The sequence below is a fragment of the Hetaerina americana genome, unplaced genomic scaffold, assembly GCF_022747635.1.
Source record: "Hetaerina americana unplaced genomic scaffold, ioHetAmer1.1.p SCAF_6, whole genome shotgun sequence".
NCBI lineage: Eukaryota > Metazoa > Arthropoda > Insecta > Odonata > Calopterygidae > Hetaerina > Hetaerina americana.
The window spans coordinates 65,496,572-65,510,165 of NW_027287205.1; the positions used below are offsets into that span (position 1 = coordinate 65,496,572).

The 13,594-nt window shown below is 38.2% G+C and overlaps 1 protein-coding gene across 4 annotated transcripts in view; it reads left to right on the top strand.

Annotated features, from left to right (window-relative positions):
- The first annotated feature begins 245 nt into the window (after positions 1–245).
- Positions 246–13,594, top strand: part of LOC139695102 (glycerol kinase 3-like) — a 43,889-nt gene continuing 30,540 nt past the window's right edge. Inside the window, exons 1-2 of one of the 4 annotated variants that reach the window (XM_071593732.1) lie at positions 246–283; positions 9,525–9,614. In XM_071593732.1, the coding sequence (XP_071449833.1) occupies positions 9,531–9,614 (84 nt within the window). In that variant the 5' untranslated portion in view covers positions 246–283; positions 9,525–9,530. Of the gene's footprint in view, positions 284–8,392; positions 8,582–8,829; positions 8,880–9,325; positions 9,349–9,524; positions 9,615–13,594 lie in introns of those variants that run through there. The other 3 variants (XM_071593731.1, XM_071593733.1, XM_071593734.1) reach the window with 3 other exon arrangements.

Below are 13,594 nucleotides of genomic sequence, written 5' to 3' on the forward strand. Positions count from 1 at the left end.
CTTACGAGCGGTCCCGCGTTGATTACCGAGGCGATTTTTATTGGCTGTTTTCGAGGAAGCATTCGCGTTGACGGCAGAGCCCACGTGCTTTCCTCTTTCCTTGGAACGTTACCCGCGACGTTCTGAATGTTGGAAATCCTCGAGGAAATACCTTGTGCAAGCAGCCAAGGTTTTGAAGACGGGTTTCAGCTTACGGGAATGCATATATACAGGTACCTGCGCCAATCGAGGAGTCATAAGAACCTCAATTACCTCGCGAGAGCACCGTCGAGGAAGAAATCACGTAAGTGAATTGCTAATCATTTTATAAGCCATTTCCATAACGTTACTTCGCATTAGAGAGCATGTTTAACAATATTTTTATTGGGAGTACATAAATATGTCCGGGAGTCAGTGCGATAATACTGTGGCTCCCTGTGGAACCGCGTCAAACTGAGAGAAACCGTCGTTTCAAAGGGAGAATCTGCGATAGCAGCTAAGGGCTTTTTGATTACTCTTATCTCGATTACTTCCCGCTTGAATGAATTCTGTTATGGAAAGGAGCACAAATATTTACTCTATACCTACGTTGTCAGGAACGTGACTTTGATCGTATATTAAATGAATTCCACGTTGTACTTATGAACGAAAATTCGCGGACGAAATGAAAAAATAAGGTCCAGCGTAAGTGTGTGGAAATAAGCCGGAACTTGGTATCCACAAGGATATTTGTAGGAAAAATTTAGTGCAGTGATATTTGTATTTGGAGTGGCTTTCACCTAGTATTTTTCCCATTTGCCAACTATTTTTTTAGTGAGGCTTCTTGCTCTCAGTTCTTGTTTGAAGATGAAGTTGCTGTCTTTATTTTAATTTTAAAATTTCAGTTGAGCTTTATGTAATTCTTTCCTTTTCCATTTCCAAAACTCTAAAAGCCTATGCCAATTTCACATTAGGACATAAATTCATTACAGAATTCGGTATTTCCGTCATTATGGCTATTGAAGAATATTACAGACAGCTGAGGAATATGTGCAACCAGGAATCAATCCAGATTATGTATGTCGATGTATATTATTCCAAAGGTGTGGATATCGGGTGCAACATTTCTGAAAACAATTAATATCTATTGAAGATATTCTACCTACGTTTTAGCGCGGTAGCTACGTATTCCTCAAACAACATTTAGCATTGGCACACTTAGTAATAAATCACTGCTGATTAACAATTGAAAACCTTTAAGCATAGAGAAGTTCTAAAAAAAAAAGACAAATAAAAATTAATCCATTTCTCGAGATAATTTTTTGCTAATATTCCACTTTTTAGGATCATCAACTAAAGGATAGAGTAGGACAAATAATTTCTTAGGGGATGATCAATTTGGGTTTAGGAAGGGTTTAGGTACGCGTGATGTCATTGCAGTAATGAGATCACTAATCGAGAGGAATATAGAATAAAATCCGGATGTAGTCGCCCGTTTGGGAGATTTCGAAAAGGCGTTTGGTAGAGTGAATTTGGAAAAACTAATGAGTATATTGCAGAAAATAGGAATAGATTGGAGGGACCGGAGGCTAATCCGCAACCTGGACATGTCTCAGACTGCTCAGGTGCGAGTGGGGGACGGGGAGTCCGGATGGGCACAATTAGAAAGAGGTGTAAGGCAGGGTTGTCCGTTATCACCGTTGCTCTTCAACCTGTATGTAGAGGAAATGAATAAAGAGGCATGGCAAGAACTGGAGGTAGGAATGAAAGTGGGCGGGGAATTTGTAAAATCAGTTAGGTTTGCTGATGACCAATCTCTAATTTGTCAGTCAACCAAGGGGCTTCAAGCATTGCTTAGTGAATTAGAAATTCAGTGCGATACATATGGGATGAGAATCAATATTAATTAAACAAAGGTTATGCGATTTTCCAGAAAGAAAAAAGCGAAGCTAAACATTGAAATAGGAGGGCATAATCTAGAGCAGGTAGAACAGTTTACGTATCTAGGAAGTGTTTTGGACCAACACGGTCAAAACAGCAGGGACAAAAAGAGAAGAATTGCGCTAGTCAAAGAGGCTTTCACAAGGAGGAGGGAGTTGATGAGGGGGACGTTGAGTAAGGATATTAAGAAAAGACTCTTAAAAAAATTTATATGGAGCGTAGTTATGTACGGCGTGGAAACGTGGTCATTGAAGCAGGATGGTAGAAGTAGATTGGAGGCATTTAAAATGTGGGTGTGGAGTAGGATGGAGAAGGTGAAATTGACGGAAAGGAAAAAATGAGGAAGTCCTATGTACTGGGAAGTACTGGGCGAGGAGAGGGGTTTGTCGGGAGAAATCCAAAGGAGGCAGGAAAAATGGATGAAGGGCAATTGGTCGGCAGTGGGATGTTGAAGACTGTAATCGAGGGGAGAATTTTGGGCAAACGAGGAAAGGGCAGAAACAGGATTGTGATGTTAGTAGTAGTATTTAGGGGAGGCGACTGACAGGTGAGGTCATTTGCGCCATAGGGGGTGGACATGTTGGACGGGATGAAGGGAGGAAGGTAATACACAGAGATGAAGAGGGACTTGATGTAGAGTAGGTTGCTGGATTGTGTTTTGTTAGGAGTCATAAAATACTTATTCGGTAGTTATGTCCATCCAAAACCTACCTTAACCGGTAGATTACTTAAAAAAAATCGATTTTTGGAAATATTTCTGATATGAAATATAGGCTCTTTTGTTGGTCATTTCTCTTGATATTTGGATAATTATTTGGTATTACTGATCTCTGACAATAGTTCGAAAAATTATCTTTAACAAAATATTCGATGGGCAACATTCGAGCATATGAGTTGTTCATTTCGATATTTGTAAATGTTCACGAAAAAAACCCTTTACTGGTTTAGTAGTATTAGTGCATAATGTTCTTCGTAAAAGAGGAAGGACTCGTTGAATTTTCGTTTTTGTTTCTTATTCAAAAGCCTTCGTAATGCGTTGAGGACATTACGAGCCCTAAGTAAAATGGGCCCTACATACCCATGACATTGTGAAATTCACATTGAATAATGAATGTGTGTACAGTTCATTTCTTTTGTACTGATTTTCCACCGGAAGTAATGAAAAGAAAATCGCATTAACATTGGCTGGTCAATCCCATCACTTCACTTATTCATATTCACTTACCCTTATTAGGAGTTATGAATAGTTATTGAAAGTGACCAATCGTAACCTATATGCTGTTTCAAGGAATATAATGAATGGTGCGACGTGCTTCGCCGATTGACGGTACTATCTGTTTACGACCTCCGTTTCACGGTATCATCGATATAACCGTGGATCGTGTCGCACCATTGAAAATTTTCTGCGGAACGGTACGATTATTTTTTTACAATGACTACTGAAAAAGAGCAATCATGGAGTCTTCCTTCTTTAATGCGATTTCGCTTAGGCGACGTCAGTCGTGTTGAGGGGAAAACTCTTGACGCAATATCATTCATATACTTTAGTAGACCAGATAGGTGAAAGCAGGAAGATAGTTCTCTGACGCTTTTTGAAACACCTTCAAGTATAATTCATGGGGTTTGGATTCCGCGCCAAGCAATTTCGTGACAAATCCGGGGACCGAAATAGTCCATGGCATGTCGTGGTTTCCCCACCCTTGAGTTATTGAATTAAAACTAGCAGAATTTTTCTAAACTATCTAGAGGAACTTGGATTTGCCCTCGGATGCATAATTGTCCGTTTTCCTTTTATTCTCCGTATTTTAATCTGCTCTGTATAAGCCCGTAATGCTAAAGTCAATTTCATGGGGTAATGTAGAGAGGCATGTTAAATTCACTCATTTGGCTTAAGGGCACGAAGAGTAACGGAACTTACAAGTATAGTCTGGAATAATTAATAGAGTAATATTAATTTTGAGTTTTATCATTGCCAAATGGATATGTCCGTAGCATCCATGACCCTGGTTCCTCAACTCGGTGCGAATTATTTTCTCGATGCTGCCAACGAATTCCAGTAAAATCAAACAGTTGCGCTTAGCTGGCGGAACACAGAAATATTTGGTGGCCGAGTTCCTAAGGTCATCAGCCGGAAGCTCTAATCACCAATATAGTACGTCACAAAAATATTTCCATGGTGTTTCGTCTCACCAACTATTATGATTTACGCAGTGATAAAGGGTTTCTTGAGGAACTTTGACTCGAGAAAACAGCTGAATATCAAGGCACTTACAAGAGGAAGGAGCGCTCCATTCAAGGGATTTCGGGAGCACGCAACCCAAAAGTTATTATCTTTAGGCTTTAATAGGTACGTGTTTGAATATGTGCCATTATACAGAAATAACACCGCAGAGACACACTCGTATATCGCGAATCTCTCTCGCCCTCAACAGTTGCAACCGAAAATAGAACTAACCAACAATGCGTGCACGTATTCATCCTCTGCTGTTTGTGCTGTTACTTAGGCGAGAAATGTAGGCTTAAACACGTATAAATGTGATTTAATCTTCTGTGAACACTTTCCTGATATAATTCGTATATACTCGCTCCTTAGAGGAGCCAAAGTATTTTCTAAGAGTCTATGTAGCCGTTTTCCCTTCATATTTATGTATGTGGACAATTTTTATATTTTAAGCGATAAAATCACCTCTTATGGTAGCGATCGACCTTTTTCTATGTCGGACTACGCTCACGCATTGATTGAGTACCTCCACAGTGGAGGTACTGACAGTCTTCCGCCAAGAATAAAATCATAGTTGTTCGCTAAACGAACATCTTCCCGCGTGCATTCATTGTCACTATTATTTATTATATCGTAATTATATGTCACTATATTTACCACCACGTATATCTATTCTTTAGTGCGCTCTAATATAAATATGTTATAGCCAGAGTCGGATGGGTCGGGTTCAGGGAGTCAGCATTTGTATACTGCTTGAGTGTGTGTCTGAATTCATCATACATTTTAATGCATGAAATAATGTGCCTATATTTTATTGCTCCTAGTAATCGGATATGGATTTAAGACTTATTCATTTAGCCATAAACAGGTGAAATACCTTCGCACCAATTGCTGAGTATATAAAAATTCTATAAAATATTAGTTTCAAAGTCATTATAAAATTTCTTTATTTATTAAAAGAGATTTGGGTAGTAAAAAATTAAATCTAGCACGCGGGTAAGCTTTGCACCAAACATTATCAATTTAAGTACTTTTTGGAGGTATGACAGGCCCAACAAGAGCGGAAAAGAAAATTAAGATGAACAAATGATTAAGATGCCCAAGACGTGAGCAGTAGGTGCGGTAATAAGGTGGGAAGGAATAGAACATTTGAGTAATTCACTGTTGTTAGGAGGCTTCGGCAGAAAAGAAAATTTTGCGCTCGATCTTTCCTTTTCTGAATGGAATGTTCAATTACCCGAATAATTTCAGGAAAAATGAGAAGTAGCTTTGTAAAGTTAATAGATTCTAATACATTTTGTGTCAGTTTTTCCACGAACCTTAATTGAATTTATTTCCTATTAAAGGGCAAATGTTTTATTTTGAAAGGTCTTAACTCGAAGAGCAACTAAGTAATGGGAAGTGCCTATTTGGCTGACTAATATCGATTGGTACTGCTTACTATTAATCCTGAACTGGAATAACAGGGATTGCAGAAAAGAGAGGAACTTGACCTTCGGTACATACTACCTTGATCAAAAAGTTCCCGGAATAACCACCGTGTGGCGCTCCCATCGTTCCGATTTGAGTTCTGTTTTTTTTGTTAAATTGGTACATCTGTTGTTGATATTCCCTTTAAATCTTAGTGTCATAACTTGACATTTGCAAAAGTTACGTAGCCAAGAGTACATCTATCTCTGTGTGTGTTGGCGATTTTTTACAATTGCAGAAATGGATTTAAATTTGCAACAACGAACTTGTATTAAATTTTGCGTAAAAAACGGATTTAGTGGCGCACGGACGTTGGAAATGTTGGAAAAGTGTTTCGGCAACGATTCTCTAAAAAAAACGGTCGTTTACCAGTGGCACGAGCGGTTCAGAAGTGGTCGTGAGTCAATCGAAGATGATGAACGCAGTGGCAGACCATCGACATCGAAAGTCGGTGAAAAAATTGATAAAGTAAAAGAAATGTTGGTCAATAACCGCAAATTAACCATCAGAGAAATAGCGGAGGACTTGAACATTGCCTATGGATCCGCCCAAGACATTGTGGTTAATGATTTGGGTTTCCGTCGTGTAGCAGCAAAGTTGGTGCCAAAAGACCTCAATTTCATGCAAAAAAGAGACCGTGTTGACGTCGCAAAAGACATGATTTGCGAGGCTGAATCCGATCCCACATTCATCAAAAGGATCATTACTGGAGACGAGACGTGGGTTTATGAGTACGACACGCAATCCAGACATCAGGCAAGTGAATGGCGTTCACCAAATGAGCCGAGACCAAAAAAACCACGTCGTTTTCAGTCAAAAAAGAAGGCAATGCTGACGGTTTTCATGGATTACAACGGTGTAGTGCATCATGAATTTTTGCCAGAAGGCCAGACAGTAAACAAAGAGTATTATTTGGGCGTTATGAGACGTTTGCGTGAAGCAATTCGCCGAAAGAGACCAGAAATGTGGGCAGAAAACTCGTGGATTTTGCACCATGATAACGCACCGTCGCACAGTGCTATCATTATTCGTAATTTTTTGACGAAAAATGCAACAAATACCATCCAACAGCCACCGAATTCACCTGATTTGGCTCCCTGTGACTTCTTTCTGTTCAATCGAGTTAAAAAACCATTACGGGGAACGCGTTTTAGCAGCCGAGAGGAAGTAATGGAAAAATCGCAGGAAGCACTGATGGACATACCGAAAACCGACCGTAACTTTTGCAAATGTCAAGTTATGACACTAAGATTTAAAAGGAATATCAACAACAGATGTACCAATTTAACAAAAAAAACAGAACTCAAATCGGAACGATGGGAGCGCCACACGGTGGTTATTCCGGGAACTTTTTGATCAAGGTAGTAGTCCGTCGACAGAAGAAAAAATCGAGCAGACGCATGAGTAAAATAGCAAATGGAGCATCGTTGGTATTCCGGCAAGTGACACTCTGTTGTTAAAAATTTGAAATTTTATATCCCCTTTTCTTGGACCATGATCTTAATTATCGAAGTTTGATTACTGGCTGAAGATGAGTAAGTTAAAGATAAACTTCCCCTCTTCGCGCTGGACCTGAATGCCAATATTTGTATATTACGTTCTTTAGTGAAGAGATTTCTCCATTAGAATTCAATACTGTTTTAAAATTTGACGGTGAAAATATATACATGGTAGAGAACACCACAAAACTGTTTGGTGTTACATTAGGGCCTACACTAGAGAAAAGGAGATCATTTTTAATTGTCGGTTAAATGTCCAGTACAGGTTTGAAATTTCGGGTTATTACTCCAGACAACCCAATCCAAATGGTGTAAATTCATGACAAAATATCATAACTTTTTGGGAAGCTGAATTTTTTGAAATTTTCATCCCCCTCAGACCTTACAGTTTATCACTTATTGATCCTTAAGGGGGCGTACAAAACCAACTGAGCAAACTTTTTGGTTAGATACTGCAGTGCTATTCCATTGGCAGAAACCTCTGAAACCCTTTCAATAGAGACCGGCTTGGTCAAATTCATAAACTAATGAAGGACAGCACAGAAATCGTACTCAATGAGGGACTGGATCCCGAGACCATTGGTCATGACTCCATCGCCGAGCTGGTATAAACGCATTTTAGATATCTATTTGCAGTGACAAGGTTCAAGTATTAAATTCTTTTTTAAGCATCTGAATTTCAATCCACATGCAATTTTTTTAAGTTTTTAGACATACCCTGTAATGTTAATGACAGCATTCACTGTGAGCGAATTAGTAGTAAAATATGAAAACAAACTTAATGACTCAGGGGATAGACATGATACAGGGAGCCCCAGAGTCAGCCTCCTGATGTTAGTAGCATACCGAACGCACAATCTTTTAAATTTATTAATATTAGCGAACTTTAAACAGATTCTCTAGGTGATACGTGTCATATTACCAAGCTTTAATTACAACTAGTGACGATGAATCGGACATAAAGACAGTTATAATAATCGGACACCGTGATTTGAATAAAAAAGAGATGTTTCTCAATCAGTTTCGTACAGCCGCAACAGGGGAACTTCCTACTTTCGGGGACGTGTGTATGACGTTCATAGGTTATTTATGTGACACTCATAGATCATGCTGGCCTAAACTATTGCCGGGATTTCTTCAAAATATGACTAAGTAATGATATATTAGGCTTAAATTATTTTTTCGGATGCCATTTTTTCCCAGGGATGCAATGAAAATGAAAGCAAGAATGTCAACAATAGTATGCATATGATCGCCTCTCTTTTTGGTTCAGGCGCCTAGTCAAACTAAGTTTGGAATCAACATGGCCGATGCGAAATTTCACTAAGGTCCCGTTCTGAATTCTAAATCTTTGAAATGGTGACCTTTAGAAGAAGCTACTGCACGTGCCTGTGTTAAAATAAAGTTGGAGTGAGGAAAGGCCATTTATTTTGGCTTGTTGTGCACCTTTTATGTTATGTCGGCGAGTGTATTTCTGAACATCCAATTTCGGGTATGCATTTTTTGTGATGAATAATACACGCTGCTCGTCTTTGTCTTTCGTGTGTTTATGTTTAGCTTTCGTTGTATGCTATTTAGTCACCTGTAGCCATAAATATACACAATGCCTATTACTGTTGGTACCATTACCTTAGCCTGGGATAATATGTTGAAATATGATTACGAAAGACGAGCACGAATGACCTGCTGAACTGCTTGATGCTACTGCAGAAGCAGTCGGCATGTTCAGTTGGATTGTCGGTGTGTTTTGATTGCCAGCAATTTGTGACTTCTTCATAAGGTGATTGCAGGTATTTCATTCATTTTTATTTGAGGTGATATGATCAGATTATATGATGAGGTTTTTATAACGGGGAACTCTGGCCGGTTTATTAAATGTGGAGTTGTTGTAAGGAAGTACCTCACTAATTCGATTTCTTTCGGTCATACTAAACTTATAAAATGTTCGGAAGTTTATCGAACCATAATAATTCTCAGTTGTAGTAATCCGTATCAGTGTTTTTGAGGGTGTGTCCAAGATAAAGCAAGGATGAATGATGTGTGTGTGATAAAGGAAGTTGTGATTACCTGGATTAGGGATATCAAATAGTCTTTTATCATGTTGTTCCAGAGATTAGTTAGGAGAAGACTTCATAAGATTTTTTACGCGTGGTGATGGTAGAAGTGGATAGTATAATGTTTCTGTAATCATAACTCTATTCCACAGTGTCAATTGAGGCAAAGAGCGCCACGTACTGCTGGGTCCTCGTAAAAATACTTGTAGGTTTAAAATGTAATAACCGTATAAGTGTAGTTGTATTGTAGGGAAGTGCCGCTTCCATTCTGCATGTGTATGCCGATCTATTTTTTCTTTTTAAGATAAGGGCATGCAAAATTTTAATGAGCTTTACATTTTAAAGTTGCTGGAATTAATAATTTTTTACCAATCCCTTTAGTGAGCAATGGGTGAAAAACCAATTGGTGGAAAGCAATTTGGTCCACTAGTTGGAGCGATCGACCAAGGAACTAGCAGCACTCGTTTTTTGGTAAGTAAATAATTAGAAATACCCTACTCATATCTAGTTATCTCTTTTGCTAAGTTGTCTGAAGAGACCCAGTTAAAGTGCAAACTGAGAGTATGTTAAACGTTTGATGGCAAGCATACATTTCTATATTATGTCGGTGTGAAAAACCAGTTTTCTCAAAGTTAATCATTACTTTCTACTCGTCAGAATAGTGGTTGCAGCCCTTTTTTATTTTGCGTCCGATTAGTTTTTCTTACCCCTTCTTTCTTTTTCATCTTAAAGCTGCATCAGGTGCATGTATTATATTTGTTAGACATGACAGTGCGGATGTACTGTATTGCGTATGGCTCAAAGAGTATTGGTAATTTGATTATATATGGATTGAACTGACCAGATTATTATTATTAGTACTTTTCGTTTAAGATAGGTTTTTAATGGACGCAGCCTATACTATGGGACAAAGACACATCCACTTCCATCCCCTAACAGAAAAAAACAATCTGACAGCAAACCCCATGATATTTCCTTTCTCCCTTCATTCCATCCCAGATGCCTATTCTATTTCTACTCCTTCCTCATTTGCCTAACTTTCTCCCCGATATCACAGTATTCAACATCCAATTGCCTATCGAAATGCTTTGTATCCAATTTTTTGCCTCCTTTGAATTTCTCCCAGCAATCTTCCAATTTTTCCATTGCCTCCCAGCAATCCCCCACTTCCTCGTTTGTTTTCCTTTCTGTCCATTTCACCTCCATCCTTATCCGAGCCAACATTTCAAAATCCTCCAATGTATGCCATCACCTTTCTTCAATGATCATATTTTGGTACAATGCAAGACCATGCTCCAAATCAAACTTATGGGCCTTTTTTTTTTAACATTCTTACTCAATGTTCTTGTCATCAGTTACCTCCTCACAAAAGCTTCTTCGTCTAGTACAATTCTTCATCTTATGTTGCTATTATTTCCAAAATACTTCTGATATAAGTAAACTGTTCCATCTGCTCTTAGTTTTTGTCCTCCTGTTGTAACAGTTAGCGTAGCCTTTCTCTTTCTTGAAAATCTCATAACCTTTGTTTTATTTACATTTTTTCTCATCTTATACCTAGCATACTGACTTTCTAATGCTCTCAGCAGTTTTCAACTCTTAAGCTGACTGAAAAACTATAGCTTGATCAACCGCAAACCTGATTTTATGAATTACCTGCTGGCTTTCATCCCCGTCTCCAATTCTTTCCAAGCCTCTTTAACCATTTTCTCCACATATGCGCTGAACAGTGTAGGTTATAATGAACATCCATGTCTTACTCCTCTCCTGATACTGCCCATTCGGACTCTTCCTTCATCACCCTCACTCAGGTAGTCTGAGATATGTACAGGTCGCAGTAAATATCTTATCCAACAATCTATTGCCATTTTCTGCTGTGCATTCATTAATGTTACTCAATTTACTCTATCAAGTGCCTCTTTGAATTATTTGAAGTAGACAAAAGCATCCTGGTTGTATCTACATTTCTCTCTGTTAACAACCTCATTGCTGCTATGACTCCTGTGTGCCTTCCGTTTCTGAATCTAAATTGAACGTCCCTTAAGTATTCATTTGCCCTGCTCGCCATCCTTTTGTTAATAATCCTGAGAACCATTTAAGCTGTGGGTGAAATCAGACTTATTGTTTTCTTGTTCAGACATTTGGCTGACCTTTCCATTTTTGGGATAGGAGGTGGCACCAATCTGAGGAAATCTTCCGGGCCAAATGCCACCCTCTTTAGGTGTGAGATATTAGTCCATAAAAGCTCTTTCGTAAACCTTTTAGGTAGTTCCGGGAGAATGTTGTCTACCCACACAGCCATATTTGATTTCAATTCCCTTAATGCCCTTTCTATTTTGCCATCGAGTAAGCCTGGCCCTTAGCTATCCTCCTGTATGTCATATTCTCTTTCTATGTCAAACCTTGCTGGCCTAAGTTCTTTAACATACAGTTCTTCAATATATTCCTTCCATTTCTCCTCGATCTTTTCTGTTTCAACTATTAATTTACCCGACTTATCTTCAACTGTTAACCCAAATCTTTCCTTATAACTTCCTATTAGTGATTTAACCTTCTTGTATAGTGCACCAATTTCACCCTTCCTCTGCAAACTTTCCATATCTTTGCACTGCATCTTTTACCATGCTTCTTTTGCTCTCTTTGTTTCCTTCCTTAGTTTTCAATTAAAATGTTTATGCCTCTGTCCACCTCTGTGTACATTTTTCAATTTTCGTCTATCTTTTGGATTTCCCAAATTCAGTGTTCTTATCCTTTTCCTATGTAGTGTTGCTATAGTTTCATTTGAGGCTTTCGATGTCCTTTTTGGTGTATTCCCATTTTTCCTTGTTGGTCCTTACTCATTTTTTTCTTTAGGCTGCTGATGCCTTTTCCTGTCATTCTGGTTGACTCTTCTAAGCACAATTTCCTAATCAGTCTTGCTCTTTGATGCTTGCTTGATGGCATGTAGTCCTTAACAGTGAACAAATTCATCGGTTCAGCTATTACTTCTACTGATAATTCTCTTTTAGTAGCTTGCTCTTTCTTTACTATGCTTCTTCCTACCTATTTATTCAATATTATTTCCATCTCTTGCCGACTCTTTTCCCCTCCCCTGTGTATTACTCCACAACTATGATTCCAGTACCCTTCCACCTCACCTCATACAGTCCTAAATCTATATTTTCTCGTGATTGATGGTTGAGGCCGAGACTTTGTGGAAATCCATTGCGAACAGGAGTTTCAGAAATAACTTTGCAGTTTCCTCATAAAATAACTTATTTATTATTAGTACGTTCCTGAAGATGCTACAGTGTAGCGAAACTAGTAGAAAATAAATAAGTTATTTTATGTGGAAACTGCAAAGTTATTTCTGAAACTCCTGTTCTATATTTTCTCTCTCAATTTCTATTTTATTTTTCTAATTTCCCTATCCTCAATATATTTCATACATTCCTATCCCCTATTTAACTAGTTTGGTCCTTATCTGTGTGTTCTGTGCTTCTACTGTGGTTTACCCTTTGTGAGGACTTTGTGAGATGATGACAGCGAAAGCCCACTACTGGGCATGACACATGGCTGATTGGCTTGAGTATTGTGCTTGCCATGACCAATACTTAAATCAGTGTCCATCATTGTAGCAATCCGTAAATAATTGAGGTGGTTTCCCATGGCCTTCCTCAGTGGTGTTTTTAATGTGAGCCATTGCATTGGGGTCAAATACCTTTTTAGCTGCCTCACTGAGGAACACGTCCTTTGCAAACTACCTTTCGTCAATTTCCTACCCTTTGACCTCAATGAAAAGGGGGAGGGGCAAATATCATTGCTCCTACTAGCATAGCTCTTGGGATCATCAGAACATAGAAACCCATCCACCATGTCAAGGATTTAGGAGGGAGGGAGACTGGAACAATTTTTAAACATCGATTTCATTTTAAATCTATAGTTATAATGTTTTATCCAGATTACATTTTATAATGAACAATATTGTTTCTGTTTGCATTTATGGTTGCAAATTTGACAAATTTAATTGGAGAATTTGCCATTATTACAGAATATGGTTAAGCATTTTAGCCATTAATTATTAAAGTAAAGTACCATAATAGTATGTTTCATTTGCATAGTATGGGAATTCACAATAAATTTGAAGTTAAATTGTGGTATATAAACATTGTATTATCTGGATGTGGAATATGGAAATGCTTGAAATGAAGATTGTTAATTCTTTGACTGAATGAAAAAGGAGCAGTGCTAAAATATTTACTCAGGAATTATTGCTGAATGAAAAATTGTGAGCAAATTTTGCTGTTAAATATCCTCATCTGCAAGTTTTAATTATGTATTTCATTAATGAAATAAAATGAAAACTCCTATAGCCATACGTTAGGACCTCTCGTCCTGCAATGTAAACAAAATTTTTGTTGGGATGGTTTGTGGGAAAAGAAATTCCACAATTGTGACCAACCACAACCTCTCAA